We start from the raw sequence: 21,642 nt of genomic DNA, 5'->3' as shown, positions 1-21,642 counted from the left end.
AAATCAATACAAATGATGTTCAAGATTATTGATTTATTCATTATTATTATTTATTATTTGGGGTCTATTGTGTCTGCTTTATTTGACGTATTAGGTATATGTATATGAGTTGTTTTATGCGCTTTGAGTGTCTTTGATAAAGCACTATATAAAATCCAATGCGTTTTATGTGTATTAAGTTTAGCATTTAAAATAGAATTATTCTTATTTGCTAGGGATGGGTGATATTGACTAAAAAAATGATCACTATAATTTTTGGTATTATCATGATAACGATAAAAATCCCGACATATAAAAACTATAAATAAAAAAATAATAATAAAGAAATTCACAAGTTAGTGTAAACAGGTTCCTTACAAACACAAATATATGTGAATACATCAACACGAGACACATTGAAAAAAGGCTACAATAGCTGCTGACTCAAAGAGTTCATGAGCTGATATTTTATGGAATATATTAGTGCATGTGGGTCACTCTATTAGTGTTATTGTATGTAATTCATTTATTTCTTTCCTCACTTGAAATGAAATTATTTTCTAAAAAAAAAAAAAAGCACAAATAACTTTAGCCTTGTTTTGTGAACATGTGAAATATAATTTAAAAAAATTGTGTTTCACAAGTTTGGATGGATGAATAGTGACAATATTATTTATGCTAACATTTATTTCACACAACGTGTGACATGTTTAGCTTTTATCTTTCATATTAGTGTTAAATCTGAACATAAACACATCCATGGCTCTCTGTGGCTTTATAACAGTAAGACGTGTTCTTTTTACTTGGTCTATTATTCCTTATATAGAGAGGTTAGCATTAGCTCTTAGCCCAGTCTGTGTGTCGGTGGGTTAGCTTAGCATAGTTAGCTTTAGTTGAGTTTCCAGTTCATAATCGTTGCTACAGGTTCATCTCTGTCCCCGTGTTTGTGGAACTTTGGGAGGACATGACGGAGGAACTTGGATTGGTTCACTTTGTTGGATGGTTTTCTGGTTTTAATCAATGGAATTTATTGTTTATATCGTGGGATGACATATTCTTACTGGTGAGAATGTTTTTGGCTATAAATCATAAACAATAAAATATTGCGCATTCCTATTATTTGTTACCAACTTAGATTTTGTGCATTTTGCTCACTTACACTGTGTCCCAGTTATGTATATCTGATTTGTCTCATTGCTTGTGTTATTGTTAGATTTAGATTAAGTTAAAATCAGATGTTCTAAAACTTTTTGTTCCAAAAAATAGTCTTTGAGAAAGTTGACCTGAATATATTTTATTATGAGTAAAAAGGAGCTATCTGACATTTAATTATAATATGTTAAAAAAAGAAACCATGTTTCCACTATATAATAACAATAAATGAATTGCTTTGTCGAAGTCTGACTCAGCATTTTAAGATCATTAAAAGAATTTCTTTAACTTCGATTATTTGGTTTGAAAGTATTTTTATGTGTGAAAGTATGTGGACATCTCTTTTGTTTTCACTTAAATGTGGTGTCGAGTTTCTCAATTACACATTTGTTTCTCTTTCTTTTATGTAACTCTTTATTTTTGTCTGCCTCCCCTGTGGCTCTTTCCAAAACAAAAGAGCCGGCTATTGTGAGTGACAGCTCATTACAACACCATCTCCTAACCCCCTAACCTCATGAGACAGCCTTGACAGTGTGTTTGTGTCTGCGTGTTTCCTCTCTGTGTGCCTCCGCGGTGTGTTTGCCCATGCCACTGCCATTTGTATTTATATTTACATTTGCATATGCTGGAAGGAATTTTTCGCAGAAACGGGCCTTTCAATTCATCTCTCGCTCTCTCCTTAACACTAACACACATTAACGCGCACACGCAATGATACACATAGTCCAGGAGTATGTGGCTCATAAGTGCCGATGCAGTCCTTTCAGAAAACCTGCTGATCGTTTCTGTTATTCGGTGATGATGGCTGAGGAAGAGGACAAAAGTTGCGCGGGATGCAAGTGAACGCAGTGCGCTCGGTTCAGAATCTGACAGCTTATATACGCCTGTTTTTCTTTTTTTATTCATTAGATAAGTGAAAAGCAAAATCCCAGTGATGGCATGCCGGCACCAGCCATGATTTATGTTCACCTCTGGAAAGAGAAAAGTGGAATTTATGGCTTTCTCATCTGGCCTAATCTCCACTATGGGCTGCAAAGCTCGGGCATTGCAGTGAGCTTACAGTGAGAGGGAGAGACAGGCTGAAAATGGTCCTCTCCACTTTCTCTACTTTGCTTGTTTCTTTCTTCTTTCTCTGACTTACTCTACTAACCAACTCTATCACATTTTGTCCTTGTCTTTTTTCTACATACTCACGTGCTTTAGGGGCCCAAGTAATGTTTGAACACCTCTAATCAGACACAGGCAGGTGCACCATGCACACACACACACATGCACACGCACACACACACACACACACACACACACAGCCCCTCAGCAACACCCTCACTTCTCTCGCACCAATTTTCTCACACCTTCTCCTTCTCTCTGCCTTCTCTTTCCTTTCTCTCACCGCCTCGCTCTGCACCTCCGCCCTCAACCGCCTCCACATAAGGATCTTTTCTTTTTATAGTCAAAGCTATAAGTCCCTATGGCAACATCAGAGATGTTGATTGCCAAGGTGCTGTGTGTCTAATTATGTAACTATCGCAAAATATATCTGCGTGTGTATCTATGGGGGCTCCGCGGCCTATTTGTTTCTCAGCTAGGCGCAGTCTTCAATTAGCCGGGCTTCTTTTTGTGATGGAACAAGCTATAGCATGACCTGCTATTCATAGCAAGTCGTTATCTTTTTGTGAAAAAGCAAATAAAGCATTTGTCCATTGTTAAAATGTAATGTTAACATGTACCACGGTGCATTTTTTATCATCCAAGCATGTGTGTGGACAACTTTTTTACTATGGAGTGCAGCTGTCAGTAAAGGTACACGTTTTGTCTGAGTAGAGAGCTATAACAGGTTGTGACAGGGTAAAAATCATTTGAGGGTGTGGATGATGTTCTTTTTCTCAGCAGTCTCACTGTGACAACAGATTTCTAAACTGTCGATTCCTATTAACGTGTTCACAGGAAGCGTAAACCCTGTCGCCTCTGATCCTACAATCAATTCTTATCAAGGCAGTGCTCTAAAAAGACAGAGGACACGAAAGGAACACAGTTTTGTGCCATAAAACAAACACACTCGTTATTTTATCCTATATAGTCGAGAATGAAAAAGCACACTAATGCGATGCGTCAAACAGAATGGAAGTAAAACAGAGAGCGCACTATATTTTCATTTTGACCTCTCATTCAAAAACTACTTTACTACTGCCAGCATTTAGACTTTTTCTCAGTGAAGGAAAAACAGGAGGAGATGAAAAAAGAGGTGGGCTGGAGTGAAATAAATCAAACAATGGATGCGAGCATGGGGAAGAGCGGAGGTGTGTGATAACTATTGTGTTCTTTAACCACTTTGTAACTCGACAACAAGTCCTCTGGAAGATAAGTAACCCCCAATTTCCACTGGATACGGGTTCGCTGCGTTACGTCTCCGCCACACCAGCGGAGCTGATAGGTTTCACTTCAGTCTGTGTGTTAATTTCCACCTGGTCTGCTGCGCTGCGTATCTGCTCCTTCCCGCCGACAGAGATACGCAGGACTTCTATTTCATATTTCAAGTAACTACATCACCAAAACGTCATAATTCTTCTTGTACTCCTTCGTTAGGAACAGTGACCTGTTTATCTGTTTGTTGTTGCGTTTATAATACTGCATTCTCGTGCGATTTTGTTTACCTCCATACTGAGATTATAACCCTAACCCTAACATAATCCAATAAACAAATAAAACATGTGTCCGTTCACTTTGAAAGCAAAAATAAACAAAAATGAATTATTTTTTTAGCAAAAATTAATTTTTCGGTAGTGCCCAAGTGCACGCATGTGCATTATTATGCACATATACAATTTCAGTACGATGTGAACTCAGCACCCGACACCAGACTTCACCGAAGCGCACTCAGAAAAAAACGTATCGGAGCCGTAACGCAGCGGAGACGTATCGAGTAGAAACACCAGGTGAATTGGTCACAAAAAAAATACAGTGACTGCTTGGGGGGAATATTGCACTGCTCATTCTCATGCCAAGTAAAAAATGATGTTTAATGCTCAAGAATGTGTGGGTTTGTCAGGCGAGTGTGTGTCTATCCTCCTCTTTCATGTTCAGCTTTCGCTAGCAAAAAGCCATGTTGATGAGGGAATCAGGAATGATCAGAGGGTCGGACTGAGAGGCTTTCCTCCCTTTGTGATCTCTGTTTGTTTCCCTTTCATCTGCCTTTGTAGAGACGAGAGTAATCTCAGTAGACACTACTGGGACAGCAGCACCAAGAAGGCAGCAGCATATAGAAAAGATGGCGAATGCATTTCTTATTTACAGGTATATGTCATTTTTGAGGTAAGGAGTTCATGGTTAGGGTAGAAGTAGTGGTGCATTGAAGTAGAGGTGTGTTGCTCAAACTTTTTAAGCCTGGGGACCACTTAATCTATTAAACCAACACTAACAGACCACTAAATGCTGAATATCCTAATACTTCAACCCTGCTGTAATTAGAACTTATTGTGACATTATGGTCACAATTATGCAATAAAATAAATTCATTTATTTAATTGCAATAACAAAACACGCATTGCTGTCTTTAAAAAGATTGCACTTCTTGTACTGTTGACTTTCATGGTTTCCATGTTACCTCCTGAACAAAAAGTGGTCCAGAGAACTTTTAGAAACTCTGATTTAGAGAGAGGCAGCCCTTGAGGCAATCGTGCAACTTCGAGATTAGTCAGTTTTGTAGCTGATACACTTAAAGCTTTCCAGGCCAAACATCACAGCCATTAACTCAGCAAATGAAAGTGTAACAAGTCGTTAAAAACTCTCTGCATGCACGTTAATCTTAAAAGAAAGTTTGGTGCAGTGCTTCATCATCTTGCATCATTTTGAATATTATGAAATGTTGATAAATGAGGGGCAGTGCCTCGTTTGCTATAATGCACACTTACGGCACATGGCTGTTCCGCTCGCCACCCTGGTGCTGCAGCGTAACGGTGAAGGAGAGCACAGTCTGTGCCAATTCATAATTCATTTGAATAACTTTTTTTCTCCTTTGTATTTATTTTGTTCCTGTGCGCTCAGGCAGAATGCAGCATGTTACTCAATCCCAGCAACAAACAACTGGGCCAAACCAATTCCTACTCTGAAAATACTCCTCATCCCTGATCTGACACAAATCCGATTGTCCGTCTCAGTCTGTCTGTAAAGATGTGAAGGGATAAAAGAAAAAAAGGCAACAAAAAGAATGTTTTGCTTTACAACCCACTTTACCCTCACCCACCAACACTGATCTCCCTGCAATATGTTTCACTTCAAAAGAGAGGTTTAATGTTTGGCCATATGTCAGGATGAAGAACTATAGGAGAATGAAGGAGGGAAAATACTCTGTGACATGTCTGCACATTAGCGGGGATCAAACTTGACTGGGTTCTGAGTAAGATTTATCCACTCATCAATTTATAAGCTCTTATCAACACCGCTATAAACTAAACTGAACGTGCTTGTCAAATTGATGTTAGGACAACATAAAACCGCACTGCATTCTGGGTATTTTGGAAGCTGGTAGCACAGAGTGGCAGTCGTTGGATGGGGAAGATAACAACATTAGTACAGAGATTTGATTATAATGTATTTAAAGAGTAATGGCTGCTTGGATCCATCCATCCATCTCTATAAACACGTAGAGTTCAGATGTATCAAGATTGAAATTAGCTTTGAAATGTAGGGTGCCTCACGTGTTCTCCAGAGGTGGCATACAGACGTTTCTACAGCAATTTATGCTTTTGGCGCAATTGGCGGCACTTACGGGATGATTTACTCAGTTTACAATTAAAGTATGCAACAGTTCTTGCATGCTTTATTACTTTGGATTTTGAGTGGGAAGTGGAGAGGGAGCAGGAAAAGAAAAGCACACGGCTGCAAGTGCACGTAGCCTAAGAAAACTGAAAGCACTTGACTAACAGAAAGAAATAGCGCTGGCTATTTCATTTTTCATTAAACCTCACACAGTTCACACTGCTGTTTCGTTAGATGGCTGTTATGTTTAGTTTTGTGTCGTGAGATTTCGCTGTAAATTTTTTCACAAGATTTCACATTTTGGTCTCTGCTATGCATAACCCCCCTATTACGGAGGAAAAACAGCATGTACATTTTTAATAATGGCCCAAAAATATCCATGTGTATTCTGTGTCATACTGCTTATTTTGTTTAAAGAGTAACTAAACCCCTGCTTTCTGCTGACCTACCACCAGGAGAGAAATTCAAAAAAATTGCATGATTATGGGTGTTACTGCTGTAGCAGTAAGACACTCCCACTCAGGCAGCCGGAATGTCTTCTTACATTCGTCTACTGTATCTCTCTTCTGAGTTGTTTCCAGGTTTGTTGCCGCTGTTGGCGCTAGTCTCGCGAGAACTGCCACTCAGGCCATTTCAGGTGGGAGTTCTTACGAGGCCAGTGACAGCATTCAGTTTAGTAAGGCAGAGGAATGTTTTTTATTTATTTATCTTTTAATTATTATTACATTAAAATACGGGATATTTGCGGGAAAATACTAATACGGGACGATGGTGGGAAAAAGGGGTAAAACACGGGACAACACAGGAGTTTCCCAGCCAAAACGGGATATAGGTATGAGCATAGCACACATAGCTTGATGAACCCTCGGAGTATATGTTCTTATAGAAGCACAGAGGCAAAAACATCACCGCTGTCAATCAAGGCTCACTGAGGGCTGTGATTGGAGGAAACCCTCCTCCCTCCTCTCAGCTTTTATAGGAGGGGTGGGGCCAACAGTGAAAGGGATGACGCAGGGGAATTTAAAGAATCCGTTTCAGCCAATAGCAAAATTCAATTGTAATAGCCAGCCTTCAACCCTTAGAGGGCAGTAACTCTGACATTTTACAACTAAATACGCAAAATTAAAATAATATTACTAAAATGTGAAGAGTGGGACTAGGATTAAAAAACAGCACTCCTTAATACCCAAATACATCGGTATTCATCAGGAAAATATCGGTTTGGGATTTAATTACTCTTTATTATATTCTAAATACTTTACAACTGTCACAGTAACTGCAGCAAAAGTAATGTCCTCCCACCGAGGTTTTTCTTTAAAGGTGCACTCTTTAATGCTGGAAAGCCAGCATGATTTGAGCTAACAAGACCTCCTCTAAGCTCCACCCCCTCCCTCCCTCTCCCATAGGTTCCTGTTGGGACTCCAACCAAAGCCACACCCCCACAAACTTAAATGCGCCTCTGATATAAAACTAACAAATCCCCCCGAAGTAAAACAAATAATGAGCTGTCCAACAGAAAGATGACAACTTTTGCATCACTTTTTGTGCCCTTCAGATTCCTCATTTGTGCTTGATATTTACAGGAATGGTGTCACATGATGAGTAGGCGTGCAGGGGAAGGGAGAGACAGAGGTGGGCATGGACAAGATGAGATATGAAGGCTTTTGATTGGTACTTGGCATTCAAGCCGAATGCCAGGGATTGGCCAGAGTTTTTACAGAGGTCTGACTCTACACTACACTAAGAATGGAAGGACCATTTCTCCCAGTATAACTAAAAGCATTTTTTAACAGGATGGCAAACTCAATCTTTAACTAATGTGAGCGCAGGCTAGTCTGAAGACAGCACCAAAGGATCTGGGCACAGGAGTCAAGCTTGAGCACAGACTGATATTATTTCAGGGAAGTACACATTAGTTCTATTTTGGACTGGATTGGAAACCAGAATAACTGGAAAAAACCCACCAATGCTGAAATAGAACATGTGAAATTAACTGTGAGTCAGTGTGACACCCAATCAAACTCTTTATTTGTATTTTACAAAGAAGGAAGCACTTTATTTTTATTCATGCCTGACTTACTGCTGTGTTTTAAAAATGTATGCAAAATGACTTTTCTGCCTTTAGCTCTGATAGAGTGCATTACAATCAAACTTCTATAATACAGTCTTTGTCAGACGGAACTTATTAACTTCCCTAATCTGCTTTTTATCCTGCTTTTGAGACTCATCCCTGCATAGTTTTCAAAAGACACAGAAAAAAGCCTGTTTCACCTCACCAGAAGAGTTTAGTTCCCATAGATTTAAGAAGAAAAATATTCATTGGGAAGCACAGCTACCAAAACACGTCTGTATCTGCACTTCATGTCCTATTCAGCACCACTGAATAGGACATGAGGCGCTTGCTAGCTCATATGTGCTAGCATTTTGTTCATAGTGAAGGAATTTAGTGCTTTCTCTACCCTAATCACATAGTATGCACTAGAAATTGCAAATGCAGCATAATCTGCTGACTGTTATTGGCTTTTCAGTGTTTTAGTCTCTATATTACCACATTCAGTAAGCATCATAGGATTGCATTTTGCTCCAAAATAACACATTTTGCCTAATAACAGAAAGTTTAAAAAAAAACCTGTCCTCCAAGTTCTCTTTGTAATGTTGTTGGGAGACACTGTAAGCAGCTCTTTTTCCACTAATGTTGTGGAATTCTTATGTAACTCAAGTGTTTTCAAAAGTCAATAAATGGACATTTCTCCTGTACTGTATGAGCTTTGGTACCGTTTTTAATGGGTTTACAACAAACTGTAAAAAAAAAAACTGTTAATCAATGAATCAATCAATTAATTATTTGTCATTTTTGTGACCACTAGTGCAAAACCATTACCGGTACGTACCTGGTAAATACGTTTTTAGCGTCTACTATGACTAAGGGATTTTGATTTCCATCCCAAAAAGAGCAGAAATTTAAAAAACATTTTAGGCTTTTATTCATATTTGTTCAGCTAATATTTCTACTGGTGATTTTCCATCCCAGGATAGTGACATACTTTGGAAAAGGGCTTAACTTGAGTGTCAGTAGTTTCTCTGAAATGAATACGAGTGTTAGGCTACACCTGGACGCTCAATACAAAGTTAGAGCTGCTCTTTTCTTTGTAAGTTTCCATTCACTCACAGTGCAACAAAAGAAGAGTAAAGCATGTAAACAGACAGCAGAGAAGGAATCATGTCAAATATCAAATGAGAATGAGGTTGAATTAGAGATTCTGGAATCTAAAAGCTGAAGGTTCTCAGCTGTAGAATGTAAAAGAGAGCAGGTTTTGACAATAGTGGAGGATGAATATTATGAGCCGCCCTTCTTGCTTCCCCGGGAGAATTTTATGGAGTGCTTTCTCACTGTGATAATGAAATGACCTGGCCTGCACTGCTCCACTCTCCGTCAAAAACACATCTGCTAGACGAGGATGAAAATGAGAAAATCCTACCTCCTCTCCCGAGTTTTCGTAAAGCATACTTTCAATATTCTTCCTCACAGAAAATGAAGGTAGCGTGAAGGACTGTGGACTTTTGTATCCTCGTCAGCGTGGTGTATCACTTCAGCAGAGGGCACGTGTCTTATTGAGTGTGTGCGTTTAGCCTGTATATGCTGGTACTGCCTTAAACAACTCGTAATAAACTGTATTTGAAGAACATTTGACATAACCAGGCAACACACAGAACATCAATGAATAGAAATCCCATAGAGTTGTTTTTTCTAACTTTGTTTTTGCAGTTTGCACAGAGGGAAATCAATACTGTACGAAGTCAAACTCAGATCAAGGACTTTGGTTTTGGAGCATTTCGAGTTACAATCCAATAATGCAAACTGAAGTCCCACACTGTTTGGGGCTAATCTGATGGGCTCGCTAGACATCCAGGCTGCACCAGGACTGATTCAGAAGAGTGACTAGCGTGGTCCAGCATGACTGCCTGCAGACCCTGTATTCCCTCAGCTTCTAGTTAACAGGGAATCTATGGCAGCACTGAGTCAGGGAGCTGTCACTGAGTTACGTAATCAAGTGTAGCAGGAGTGTGTGCAAGAGAACGTGCATGCTCCCGTGCATTCGTGTAGCCACAGTTCTAGGGCTGTCGATCATGTGGTGCACCAAGGCCACTCGTACGCACTGCTGCTGAGGTGGACTTTCAGCAACAATGGAGCTTAGCTGTGTGTGTGTGTGTGTGTGTGTGTGTGTGTGTGTGTGTGTGTGTGTGTGTGTGTGTGTGTGTGTGTGTGTGTGTGTGTGTGTGTGTGTGTGTGTGTGTGTGTGTGAATCGCTTTCATGGCACATGCTTGGGTCAATAGTTGGTTGCATTAACAAGGCTGAAGAACGACAAAGCCTGGTGTGAGAGAAGTATTAGTTTCTGTGAGATCAGCCAATTTAGATACTTCACAAAGCAACATTTACATATCTATTGTGTGCATCTATTTGTATCCAAATGTGGTCTCCCATGCACGCTTGAATGCTTAGGCTTCTTTGTGTCGTTGCATGCTCTGCACATGAGCCAAACTCATGTTTATAAGCATGCATGTCAGATATAAGCTTATCCACTTGTGCTTGTTCACGAGTCCACATGTGCTTGTGAATGTGTGCATGCATGTATGTATGTATTTGTGTATGTGTGTCAGAGCCATTTGTACAGATAGCACTGCCCCACTCTGGCAGGATCGTATCCTGCTCAATGCTGCCATCTGGCTGTGACTACAGACCTCCCATGGGAGCTATCTGTGTGAGTCAGTGTCGGGTTTTAACTATTGGTTTGGGATCAGTTGTCTAGTGGGCTTGTGCTTACTCGCCCTATTATGAGCAGAATGATAAAACTGACCTTGAAGCAGTTTATGGGCCTGTAATAATAGAAATTGTCATTAGAAAGCCATTGAACGTGCACTCAGTTCTCAGTGGCAAAAATAAATTATCGTAGCACAGGATTTTGTTGGTTTCAGTCACTGAATTCAGCAATGCCACTGTGTATGTGCTTTCAATTAGTAGGACATGTTGATACTACCAAGGCTTGTTGCATAAAAAACTATCAGCAATATAGATCAGATCATTAGATCATTAGATCATTAGTCATCATTCGTTAGATTAACGTACCTGTACATTGGAGCTACCTTAGAGCTGATCAACTGTTTTTGTTTATAATTCATAATCTTAACTGTTAATTTACAAAAACAGAGATTTACAAGTTAAACATGCTAATGTTTAATTACTAACAAATTTGCAATAGATTTGACATTGCTATATTTTACTAAGTACAGAGTAAAAGCAATGTTGAAGAGTACTTTGTTCACTCTGGACATCTACATCTATTCTCTAGGGGCACTTTTTAACAGCAAAACTACTTTTTGATCTTATGATCTATCAAATGAGAAAACTCATAGGGTGAGCAGCAAAAGGATAATGTGGTCAGGTTGCATTTCTTTGTGCAGTGCTTGCTTAACATCATAAAAAGCGTAAAGTCTATGCATTGCACTTTTCCAATTGGACCCTTGGTCATGAAAATAGACCCCCATGTCACTTAACTGCAGAGAAAACTCGCCTCAGAATCTGTACAGTCACTAAAATTTAGGTGGAGAGTAGCCCTAAAATCAGAAAACTTTATTAGGTCAGTGTCACCTAACCCGTGGAGATCGGACGCAATTAGGTCAGAGGGAGACCAGACCATTTGTATAGGTCATGGTAAAAGTCCTAATATGTATGCAGGCTTGGAGCCCCACTGGGAGCACTGGGCTGACCTTGTCCCATACTCTGATCTATGTCCTCATCTCCCCTCTTCTCCTCATGCTGTCTCTCATATCTCTTCTCAACCCCGCCTCTTTTTCCTTGAGCCTCCTTACTTTACGAAAATGTTCTAAAGTTTTTAAGTCTCCCCCTATTTAGTTTTACTCACCTCGAGATTCAAATTTTTATGCTCTTTTAACTCATTTTCCCTCCCCTTGTTCCATTTATAATTTCTTAATTTTTTTTCTCATACTTTTTTGAATATACCAACAGAAAGTCTAATAAATAATGCATCACATCACATTAAAAACATTAGTAGGGTTCTCTTGGCTGTCAAAGAGAGGGAGGAGACAAGGCAGAGGAAGGAACGGGTAACTCCATTTTTAATAATTGTTGTGGAGAAGGATGTGATTTATTATTAGCAGCAGAAAAACGTGAAGCGGAGAGGGGTGAATAACGGAGCAGTAATTTGTTTGAATTGCCTCCCCGTGTCCTGGTTTTCAAAGCTTCTTGCCTTTAGTGAACCGTACAAACGTTTTGCAGATTCATAAAGATGTCGACTGTAGCTATTAGCAATTTCAAAATAAAAGGTTTGATGACATTTTGCCAAACACTGATTCTGTATCACACAAAACCTTGACCTTTCCATATTCCCTTTCATTTTCCTCATCTCTCTACTCCTCGCTCCTCTTCTCCTTCATCTTCTCTCCTGTTCCTCCTGGCAGTGTGGCGATTGGCATTATTAAAAATTGATTGGCGGCAAGCGTTTAGCAGGGTGCTGAGGCGGTGAGGGAAATTTTGACAGGCAGGAGTGAAATGAAAGAAGGGCCCCAGCAGACAGTGTGAAAAGGTCTTAGTGGCAGAGAGAGAAACCTGAGTGTGTGTTTGTGTAGAAGCGGTGCACGCTGGTGTGGACAAAAGTCCACATACTGAGGGAGCACAAACAACTAGGAGCAGACAAATAGATGGTGCCCTGTCATAGCAGCTCTATCGTCACATTACCTCTCTACCATCCCTTATTCTATCGCTTCCTTCATCCCCCACTCTTCTCTCTGCCTGCTCTATCCTTTCATCTCAGATCAAATACTTCCAACTCATATTCCCAACCATCTATTTCCCCAATGGCTATAAGTGCTACAGCTTTGGAGAGTTTCAATACACTTTGTTTGCAATTTGGCTGAGTGATTCTAAAAGTTTTTTAGAGGAGGAGGAGGATTGTAAAAGCATGTGTCATTACATGAAGCTAACTGGTCTGCTTTTCTACTTTCTCTCTTTCTTTTGTCCTTCCTCTGCTTCTCGTCCTCTGTCGCAGATGAACAGACCAATCCAGGTGAAGCCAGCAGACAGTGAGAGTCGAGGAGGTACTGTATGCCCTGCTTTGTTGCTTTTTCTCCCCTATCCACTGCCCCATTCCCTTCCTCTCTTTGTTTCATCTCCTACAAACATGCTGCCCATGCGTATCAGCCTCACCATCATATGTCCTATTAGACAACAGCCTGCACCTCAACACAGGCTGACAGCCCGGCCTGGACGGACTGTCCACTATTCAGAACATTATGTAAACAGCAATCTTCCTAGGCAGCACAGCCTCCAGCTTCTTTCTTGGAGTTTCATCATATGCACTGATGCATGTGCAGACACGCACTTTACACCAAAACAGGCGTGTCTTGTCACGCTGCAGGCAAAAACAGGTCACTGCCTTTCACAAACACCTTTTAGAGCTCACTTGCAACAAAGTAAACAGCTTGGTACTAATGTTAAAGGTTTGTATTTTTTTAAGGGTGGGAAAAAAAATTGATTTTACAATTTATTGCGATTTTTTGGGTTCCAATTTTAACAATCTATTCTGCTTCCCAGTATCAAATTTTTTTTTTTTATTGTATTTTTCACATTTTTGTGGGCGACCACTGGGTGGCGGTAATGTAATAACAAGTGAGTGCAAACACGAGAAATACTGGCAGCAGCTGGGATTTCCCTTTGGCGGACAAACTAACAACCGTGATTAAACGTGCACTTGTACAATTTCAATCAAGAATATAGATCTATATATTTTTGATCGATTCCATGGCGAACGGATTTAGACATGACCAAAGCTGTATTAAACTCTGCTCCGGACAAGTAGCGTATTGTGTAACACAACAAGCATTACTGCTCGTCTTGTTTGTCACAATTTGGACATGAAGCTAAAGTAAGCAAGATAAGACACCCAGCAGCAGACCAACACTGGACCCTGGATGGGGAATGGGATGTTGAATACAATTATCCAGGTAATAAAGCCAGTCAAGGTGGCTACGTGCATTATGTCAGATGAGGCGGATCCAACCCTGTCCATCATAGCTCCGCTCAGTGATGTCCCAAAAAAAAAAAGTAGTAGGTTAAAAAAAAAAATTAGAAAGCCAGTGGCCACCCACCCCACCCCCCCACCCCCTGGAAAATGTTGCTAAAATTATGCTATATGGTGCCTTTTGGTGCGTTATATTTCTGTAATTGTGGCTTTTCTTCTGTCTGTTTTTTTAGCAATTTTCTTAGCATGATGAATTTTATCACCTAGTTTTTGTTTGTATGATGCATTTACAAGTTGAAATCTGGTATCCATGATGACAAAGAATTGAGCATCATTATCAGTTTATCTCTTTCCAGTTGAAAGGCACTTTGTCTCTTATTAGTCCTCTGTAGAATGCTGTCTGGCACTGTAACATATCTGCATGATTAACATAAATTTTGTGTGGTTTGCTTGTAGTTGGTTTTGGTAATATATTTAGTTGTATTAATGCACATTAATATTCATAATATATCTAAGACAAGCACATTAATATTCATATTAATATATCTAACACAAGCATATTTTAATGAAGCACAAAGGTTGATCATGGATGTTTAAAGTCCATGTAATGCAGAAATAAATTTGTGTTATGAGTTTGAGGTGTCAGTGGAAAGGTCTGCTTTTCCCAAGTCCGAATATGTGTATCTCTCCCGGGTAGAGTCAGAACTGTGACTGGTAGAGGCGAAACACACAATCACGGTGCCAAAAAAGTGCTCATTTCATGGAAAATGTAGCACCAACGGACGCGTTTTATTCCCCCGAGTCCAAATATGTGGTTTGTTTTTGGCTCAGGGCTGAATTGCGCAAGCTGGAGGCTGCGGAAGTTTGGTGTGCTTCAGCAGCAGGGTTGGGTTTATGCTAATGCGGGCTGATGGGAGAGGCATGTAAAGCCGCTGCTTGATAGCCTGGAATCATTTTATTTTATTGTTTATTTCATTCATTTAAAAAACAGATGCAACAACAGCATTTAACATATGAATAAGCCTCTTCGTGTTGTGGTTTCACCAATATATCCAGGTCTTGTAAAACAGACCAGAGCGCAGTTTCGAACGCCTTCTCCGTGTCTGCCGCCATGTTTGTTTTGATACTGCTTGGTGACAATCTGAAATCTGACACCAGATTCTAAAAGATTGATGCCTCTACTTTCATCAGAAAAATTGTTTCTGGTTGTGACAAAGTGGATGAAGGGATTCACACCATTGTCAGTTATTCTCATACAGTATATTATTTTGTATTTTTATTAATTTAGCTGTAACTTACTTTTGGTTTTATAACATTTGCAAACACTTACTATCCCGGGTTTGTTTGTGTCAGCATTTAGTTATAGTTTACATCAAAGCATAGTAATTCAAAGCAACACACAGTTTATTTAAACATCTTTATTTAGTCTTTGTTTATTAACTATTCGTTTGTTTTTTCATGTATAACCAAATGTGTTTTTGTGTTTAGTGAGCAGGATCATCATTCCCTGCATGGTCAGAGTTGGTGATGTCACCAGAGACATCTCTGGGCCATACCAACTGAGGGGATTTTTCTTCTTTGATTGTTATTTTCTTTGGTAACTTGTAAGGATTATTTATCAAGTATATTGACATAATTTTTTTATTTAAGTCATTTAGTTGTGTAAATGATTTAATGTAAATTTCAGAGTTTGGTTCCTTTGTTTTGTAGTTAAAGGAAGTGTGGGTTTGTCCCTTGAGTTGAGGTGATCCACTAATAGGTGCAGCTACTCATCTAATGAGGCATGCTTTAAAAGCCAGGAGAGTTTGGATGAAGGCAGAGGGGAGGCCTTGATGCTACAAACATGTGTCTGCCAAGGAAAGATGATTGTGCTTTGACATGTCAGTTTGGAGAACATGTGTTGCTTTTAAAGAAACACTGTAAATAAAAGCACTAAAAAGGGAAAGAGGACTTCTGATGTTGTTTCCCTATCACCGACCTTGACACTTTGGCTGGACTATTCTACACTGGTTCATTTTGTTCTTTTGTAATCAGCCGTTCAATAGAGCAAGTTTGACACAAATCTTCAGTTTCAGAGCAAAAAGCTGAGAAAACAGCCTTTTTCTTAAAAAAAACCCTGTCAGTGACTTTAAAGCTATTTTTTGCTTTAGTGACAACTCTAATATCTGAACATTGTTTCCTTATATAAAACAAAAGAAACAGAACACTGAGACAGGGCTTTTGATGAGAAAGTTATTATTTTGCTATCTAGGTCAGAGTTGAATGGATTTCTTACTGTATTTTGGCGTTCCTCCTAGTTTCTCTCCCGTCAGTCTGCACACACGCAACTTCTCACTGCTTGCCCCGTTTATCATTTTATCTCACTATTGGCACACTCCAATAATCTGCTGAAGTTCCACACATGCTCTGGTTGGCTGTGAGCTGCTGTGCGCTGGTGGGAACATCGACATCATCTCGCGCCATTTTCTGTCTCGTAAACTCCTTTCCTCTCCCTCTGAGCTCTGCATCCAAAGGTGCGCTGCTACCACCTACATGTCACCTATTATTTTGCTATCTGGCTCACAGTTGAGGCCCACCCTCCCCGTGTCGATCACACAGACGTTACTTCCTCTTCCTCTCGACACGCAGCGATGACTGTTTTGGCTCGGTTAGTTGATGGTTTCATCTCACGATCGCAATATTATGAATAATCCACTCAGGTCCATACATATTCTGTGTTAGTATGTGGTGCTGTGAGCTGCTGGATACTTTATAATATCACTCCGTAGCGCCATAATCTCACTCATCGGTGGCTAACCTCGCATCTAAAGGTGCACTTCTGCCACCTTCAGAGCACCAGTTGGTTACTACATCACATTACAGCTTGGATATTGATGAGGGACATCCGCCAGGGTGTTTTCTAGTAATCTCCGTGAAAAAACGCAAATGACGAGTTATCTTGTCAATGGCACTGAGTGAGTTAACTCTCACGAGACTTCAGCGTTGCATAAGTTGCTCAAAGTGTGGAAAACTTAAGGCTTTCATGGATTTTATCAATTCTTTTGGTGCGAAAGGGTTACGGAATAATGTTCAAGAGTAGAAGGCGAGAGGAAAAAAAATTAAATATATATATATATATATATATATATATATATATATATATATACAGTATATATTAAAAAAGAGTAGAAGGCGGCCAGAAAGAGAGTAGTAGGCCATCTCATCCCTGCTGCTACATGCACACCTACTCCAAGCTACACAAGCACGCCAAAAGATTGACCTTCAGCATTTCTAATAAGTTCCAATTCACCAGTTTTAGATGGGACAAAATCTGTTACATTTAATTATATTTTATCCTTGCTTTCCACTCCTTTTCCTGGGAGGGCGGTGTGTGCTGCGTCGTGGAGCTGATCAGCTGTGTGTGTGTGTGCACCTGAGGTGAGCACGTCAGCTGCAGCTTGTTACAGAGATCTGTCCACGCTGGTCAACTATTTTAACACTGTGTCAACCTAAAGCCACAGTCCACTACAGAGTAAACAACAAGTGAAACATTGATGACAGATGATGACGATGATGATGATGATGATGATGACGACTAATGTGCGCTGATCATATCTGAATGTAAAAAGTTAATAAAATCAGGCTTTCCACACAAACAAACGTTAATCTGTCGTTAGTATAATGGGAAAAAAGAGAGATTTTAACTGTGGCTCGGACAGAAAAATGAGGCCGATCTTCACACTGCACTACATTGTGACTTCTCTTTTGGGGCAGCCTTACTACCCAGCATGTTGACTAGCTCCTGTTTCTACACAAAAACCTATACACTCCGAAGCACTAGCTTGATGAACATTAAAAGTTTCAGTTGACTAACTTCAAAAGGTCCTGTACAAATTTTATATTTTGTGTGTGTTTACCTCCTTTCTGATGGAGGTTTTATTTTGTTGTTTATTTCAGTCTAAATAATTATAAATCACTGAATAATGATAAATCAGTGAATGACTGAATGTGATGTGATGTGCGTTGTTTTTGGCACTTTTGGCAATTTAAATCGAATCGACACCCAAGAATAGGGATTCATTCAATCAAATCGGGACAAAACGGTATCGTCCCAGCCCTACTAACTTTAGAGGTAAATTTAAGTACCTCATAGAAGAGCATGGATGCCTCAGCTTATAATTTGCCCTCACTGTGCAGCTAAAATCACATTTTCAGTGTCTAGACATATTGTGACCTGCTCCTGACATCAATCAATGGAATGGTCTGAGGAAGATTGATAGAGTTTGACCATTCTTCTGAAGTGTTTCAACTTTACAGTCGTCAGTAGGATTGGTACCAGAGCATTTTTTTAGCCACCGTAAAATCGAAACCATTTTTTTCAACTCATGGGCTGTTACCCTAAGTAAGGTAGACATTCCAAGGTGAGATGTTTACAGTGGTTACTAGACATTAGTTTGTAAAACAAAAGCTTTTATTATGAAAGAGATATACTTTGGGAGCAGAGTGTCATATACAACACTTTTTGCAGTTTATGACTAAAAAATAAATCACCGTTAAGAATGTAAAAATGTATACTGTTTCTTCTCATTAAGGGCTGAAGGTGTGTTTAGAAGTGTGTAGAGTTATAGGTTGATAAGCAGAAGGAGCATGAGGGGTGAAGAAGAGGTAGAAGAGAGAGTGTGGAAAGTAAGTTTAGTTGTTGGATTGATGGCTGGATGGTTTCATACGTGTATTTATTACATTGTAGCCTACCAGATTTTTATTTGTTTACTTTACTTTTGGCATCTGCTAAAATATTTCAGCTTCCCCAGCAAAACTATTAAAGTTAATGGTTGTAACCTTATTTCAGATGGGCTTTATTCTTGCAAGCTGTAAGAGTTGCATGGCCCATTCTTAGGTCAAATGACAAAACACAGTTAAAGGTATGCTTACAATGTAGTTTTTACTCTAATGGAAAGCATCGTTTTGCAAAATATATTACAGTAAAATAAAACTGTCAAATGTTTTAACAAATATTAAAAGTGGGACTAAAACTAAAACTGATTTCCACCAACTAAATTTGAACTAAAACAAAACTAAACAAAACTTAAACTACATCCAGTCTTTTGTGAGTGACAAAGACTAAAAAAAAATTTCAATACCCGTTCCCCTGCTGGACCAAAACCCAGTATAACAATAAGTGTTTCTGAACAGGAATGCAGACTATATACCTTTAGCACATCTTTTTAACTGCATGGAAGGCATGTGTGGATGGCTGCAAGTGGCAGATCAAATTATTTTTTTTCTTTTGGACTATGGACCAGGTACCCATCCACCACTGCTCTATGAGACCGGAAATACGAAGAGAGGTCTTGACATGATACTAAAATGGCGATGCCTATAAATAAAGCAATAATACTCCACTTAAAGGGGACATATTGCACTTTTGCAGTCTTTTTGATCACATATGAGGTAACTTGAGTGTCCACCGGCACACAAAATGTGAAATAAATCCATCCAGTCCTTTGTCTGTGGACTGTATAAGTTTTACAACACAGAAAAAATTGCTCCGTTTCAAATTTTCTAAGTTTGTGACATCACAAGCGCAATCGTGAAAGAAAATACCCTCCCCTCTGCTGGTAACTCCACACATGGACTCCACCTCCAACCTGATGAAAACTTTTGTGAATGTCTGCCATTGTTTTTCTTTCTAGCGAAGGAGTGATGGCTACCCGTAAAACTAAATGCAGAACTTGCCTGCTGCTGGTACCGCGCCTCCACAATGAACATACATTGTAGTGTATGCACTATTTGTTCATGCGGAGGGGTACTCCGCTCTTGTGGTTTCCAACGCATCTTGTGGTTTGGTGCATTGGCGCAGTGATATGTGTTCAGGCACTTCTGTGTAACCTGCCATTCTAGTAAAAAGGAATATATTTTATACTTTATTGTCATATATGTAAAACTACATTCACAAAATGTGTTGTCTGCATTTAATCCCTCCCTGAGGAACAGTGGGCAGAAACAGTGTATCACCAAGGAGCAGACACATTTTTAGTACCTGTTATATCGCCTTGTATTGCTGATCCAATGTGTTTGTGACACAATGTGGTTGGAGAAAAGAAATGATTATCACCTTAAATGCACTATTCCTGTAGTTAGAAGAGCAATGGAGGAGAAGAAAGAGACTTAGAGGTAAACATGGACCCTGAAGCGCTGAGAAGGACTCACAATAACAATAGCCGCTTAAATAGCCATGTGTTTTACTGTAATGTACAGTTTTTTGGCTGAAAACAATAACAACAGTGTGTGATAGCAAAATAAAAATGCTTTGGTGATCACTGATCCCCCTAGTAAAAGAGCGAGGCAATAAGTCTGCGTCTATAGACAGGCCCACTCATGAATATGCCTAAGTAGGCTCCTAAACAGCCCGAAACTGCTCAGAAAGTCACTTTTCAAAGGGCTAAAACTCTGGAAAACAGGCGAGTTTGGGAAAGTAAACCTCAAATACTATGTTGCTGAGGTTCTTGGAACAAATGGAGATAGATAAAAAAAATAGCATAATATGTCCCCTTTAACAAATAAATGACTCCAAAGACTTTTATTACATGAATTAGTAACAAAGTTTTATTATTCAGCTTTAGCGATATCATCTAAAGTGCATTGATGTGAGGGGTTGTGTATCGCTTTACGTAATATACACATTAGATATTTAAAGACTTTCATGGAATTTTGGTACGAATATACTGTCCAAATGTCGTTAACAGCTTTGTTGTGTTACAGTCCAAAGACTCACAGCAGAGCCCATGAGAAAAATTTTACCCTTTTTTGTCAGGTGTGTCCTTTCTCCTTTTTCTTTTTCAAAAGGAATGGCCTTTACGTAGGCAAGAAAAAGTGTGTTTGGATTGCACTTCTGCAGCTCCTGCATTTTAGAAGTTAAAAGTACGGTGCATGATGTGTTTCCATTATGCTGAAGGTGTCTTGTTTTATCCCTCAGATGAGCCTAAGTTTAAAAAAGCAGCTGAAAAGAAGATTACTTGAGTAAATGAGTGTTTTGTTCATCAGCACTTACTGAAAAGTATCAGTGACTCAAGGGATTTGTAAACATTAATCCTATGGTGAGATGAAAAGCCTGCAACAGAAATCCATACTAAAACGAGAAATTCTTTATGCACTTCAGTGTAACTCTCACCAAATAGAAGTAAGAGTAAAAATTTTAAAATGAGTTATAGCGGTTTCACAATAAAATATAATATTTAGTGTTGGTTTTTGGTGGGCTTTGGCCTTTAGTAAAGTGTGGATGTGTTTTCTCTGAGTGTATGTGTCTGTAAGAGACTACCTGTGCGTGTACAAATCCTAATATTTGTGCATGTTCGTGTGTGTGTGTGTGTGTGTGTGTGTGTGCATGGCCTCCAACTCTGATGTACGTTACACTCTTGTAAACACTTGACACTGCACCCCATTCTACCCAACACACTGCCCGTGCAAGGCCGGAGCACAGATTCGTCTTGTTGACTTGGCAAGGACACCCTGTTATGCACAAGCAGCGGGGGAGCAGACCCTAAGCATGCATACAAGCTCAAGCACTCACGCGCACACTCAAACATTAATTTGCAGAGCACATCCTGAGACAATTGCGCTGAGGCTCATTAATTTTGAAACGTACACATGCACTCCCCACAAAGCCTGAATTTCTTTGTGAAGTAAGAGAAGACGAGTGCTGTGAAAACTGACACATCTGCTGCTTTTGGGCCTTTACAC

At 39.6% G+C, this 21,642-nt stretch overlaps 1 protein-coding gene across 6 annotated transcripts in view; it reads left to right on the top strand.

Moving 5' to 3' along the window:
- The window catches only part of celf4 (CUGBP, Elav-like family member 4), a 136,728-nt gene that overhangs the window by 91,327 nt on the left and 23,759 nt on the right, over positions 1-21,642 (top strand). For all 6 annotated transcript variants that reach the window (XM_028446274.1, XM_028446275.1, XM_028446272.1 and 3 more), the window contains exon 3: positions 12,952-13,000. In XM_028446274.1, the coding sequence (XP_028302075.1) occupies positions 12,952-13,000 (49 nt within the window). The remainder of the gene's footprint in view (positions 1-12,951; positions 13,001-21,642) is intronic.

Source organism: Gouania willdenowi, chromosome 5, assembly GCF_900634775.1.
Source record: "Gouania willdenowi chromosome 5, fGouWil2.1, whole genome shotgun sequence".
NCBI classification, from domain to species: Eukaryota; Metazoa; Chordata; class Actinopteri; order Blenniiformes; family Gobiesocidae; genus Gouania; species Gouania willdenowi.
This window is presented reverse-complemented; position numbering and strand designations above follow the sequence as displayed.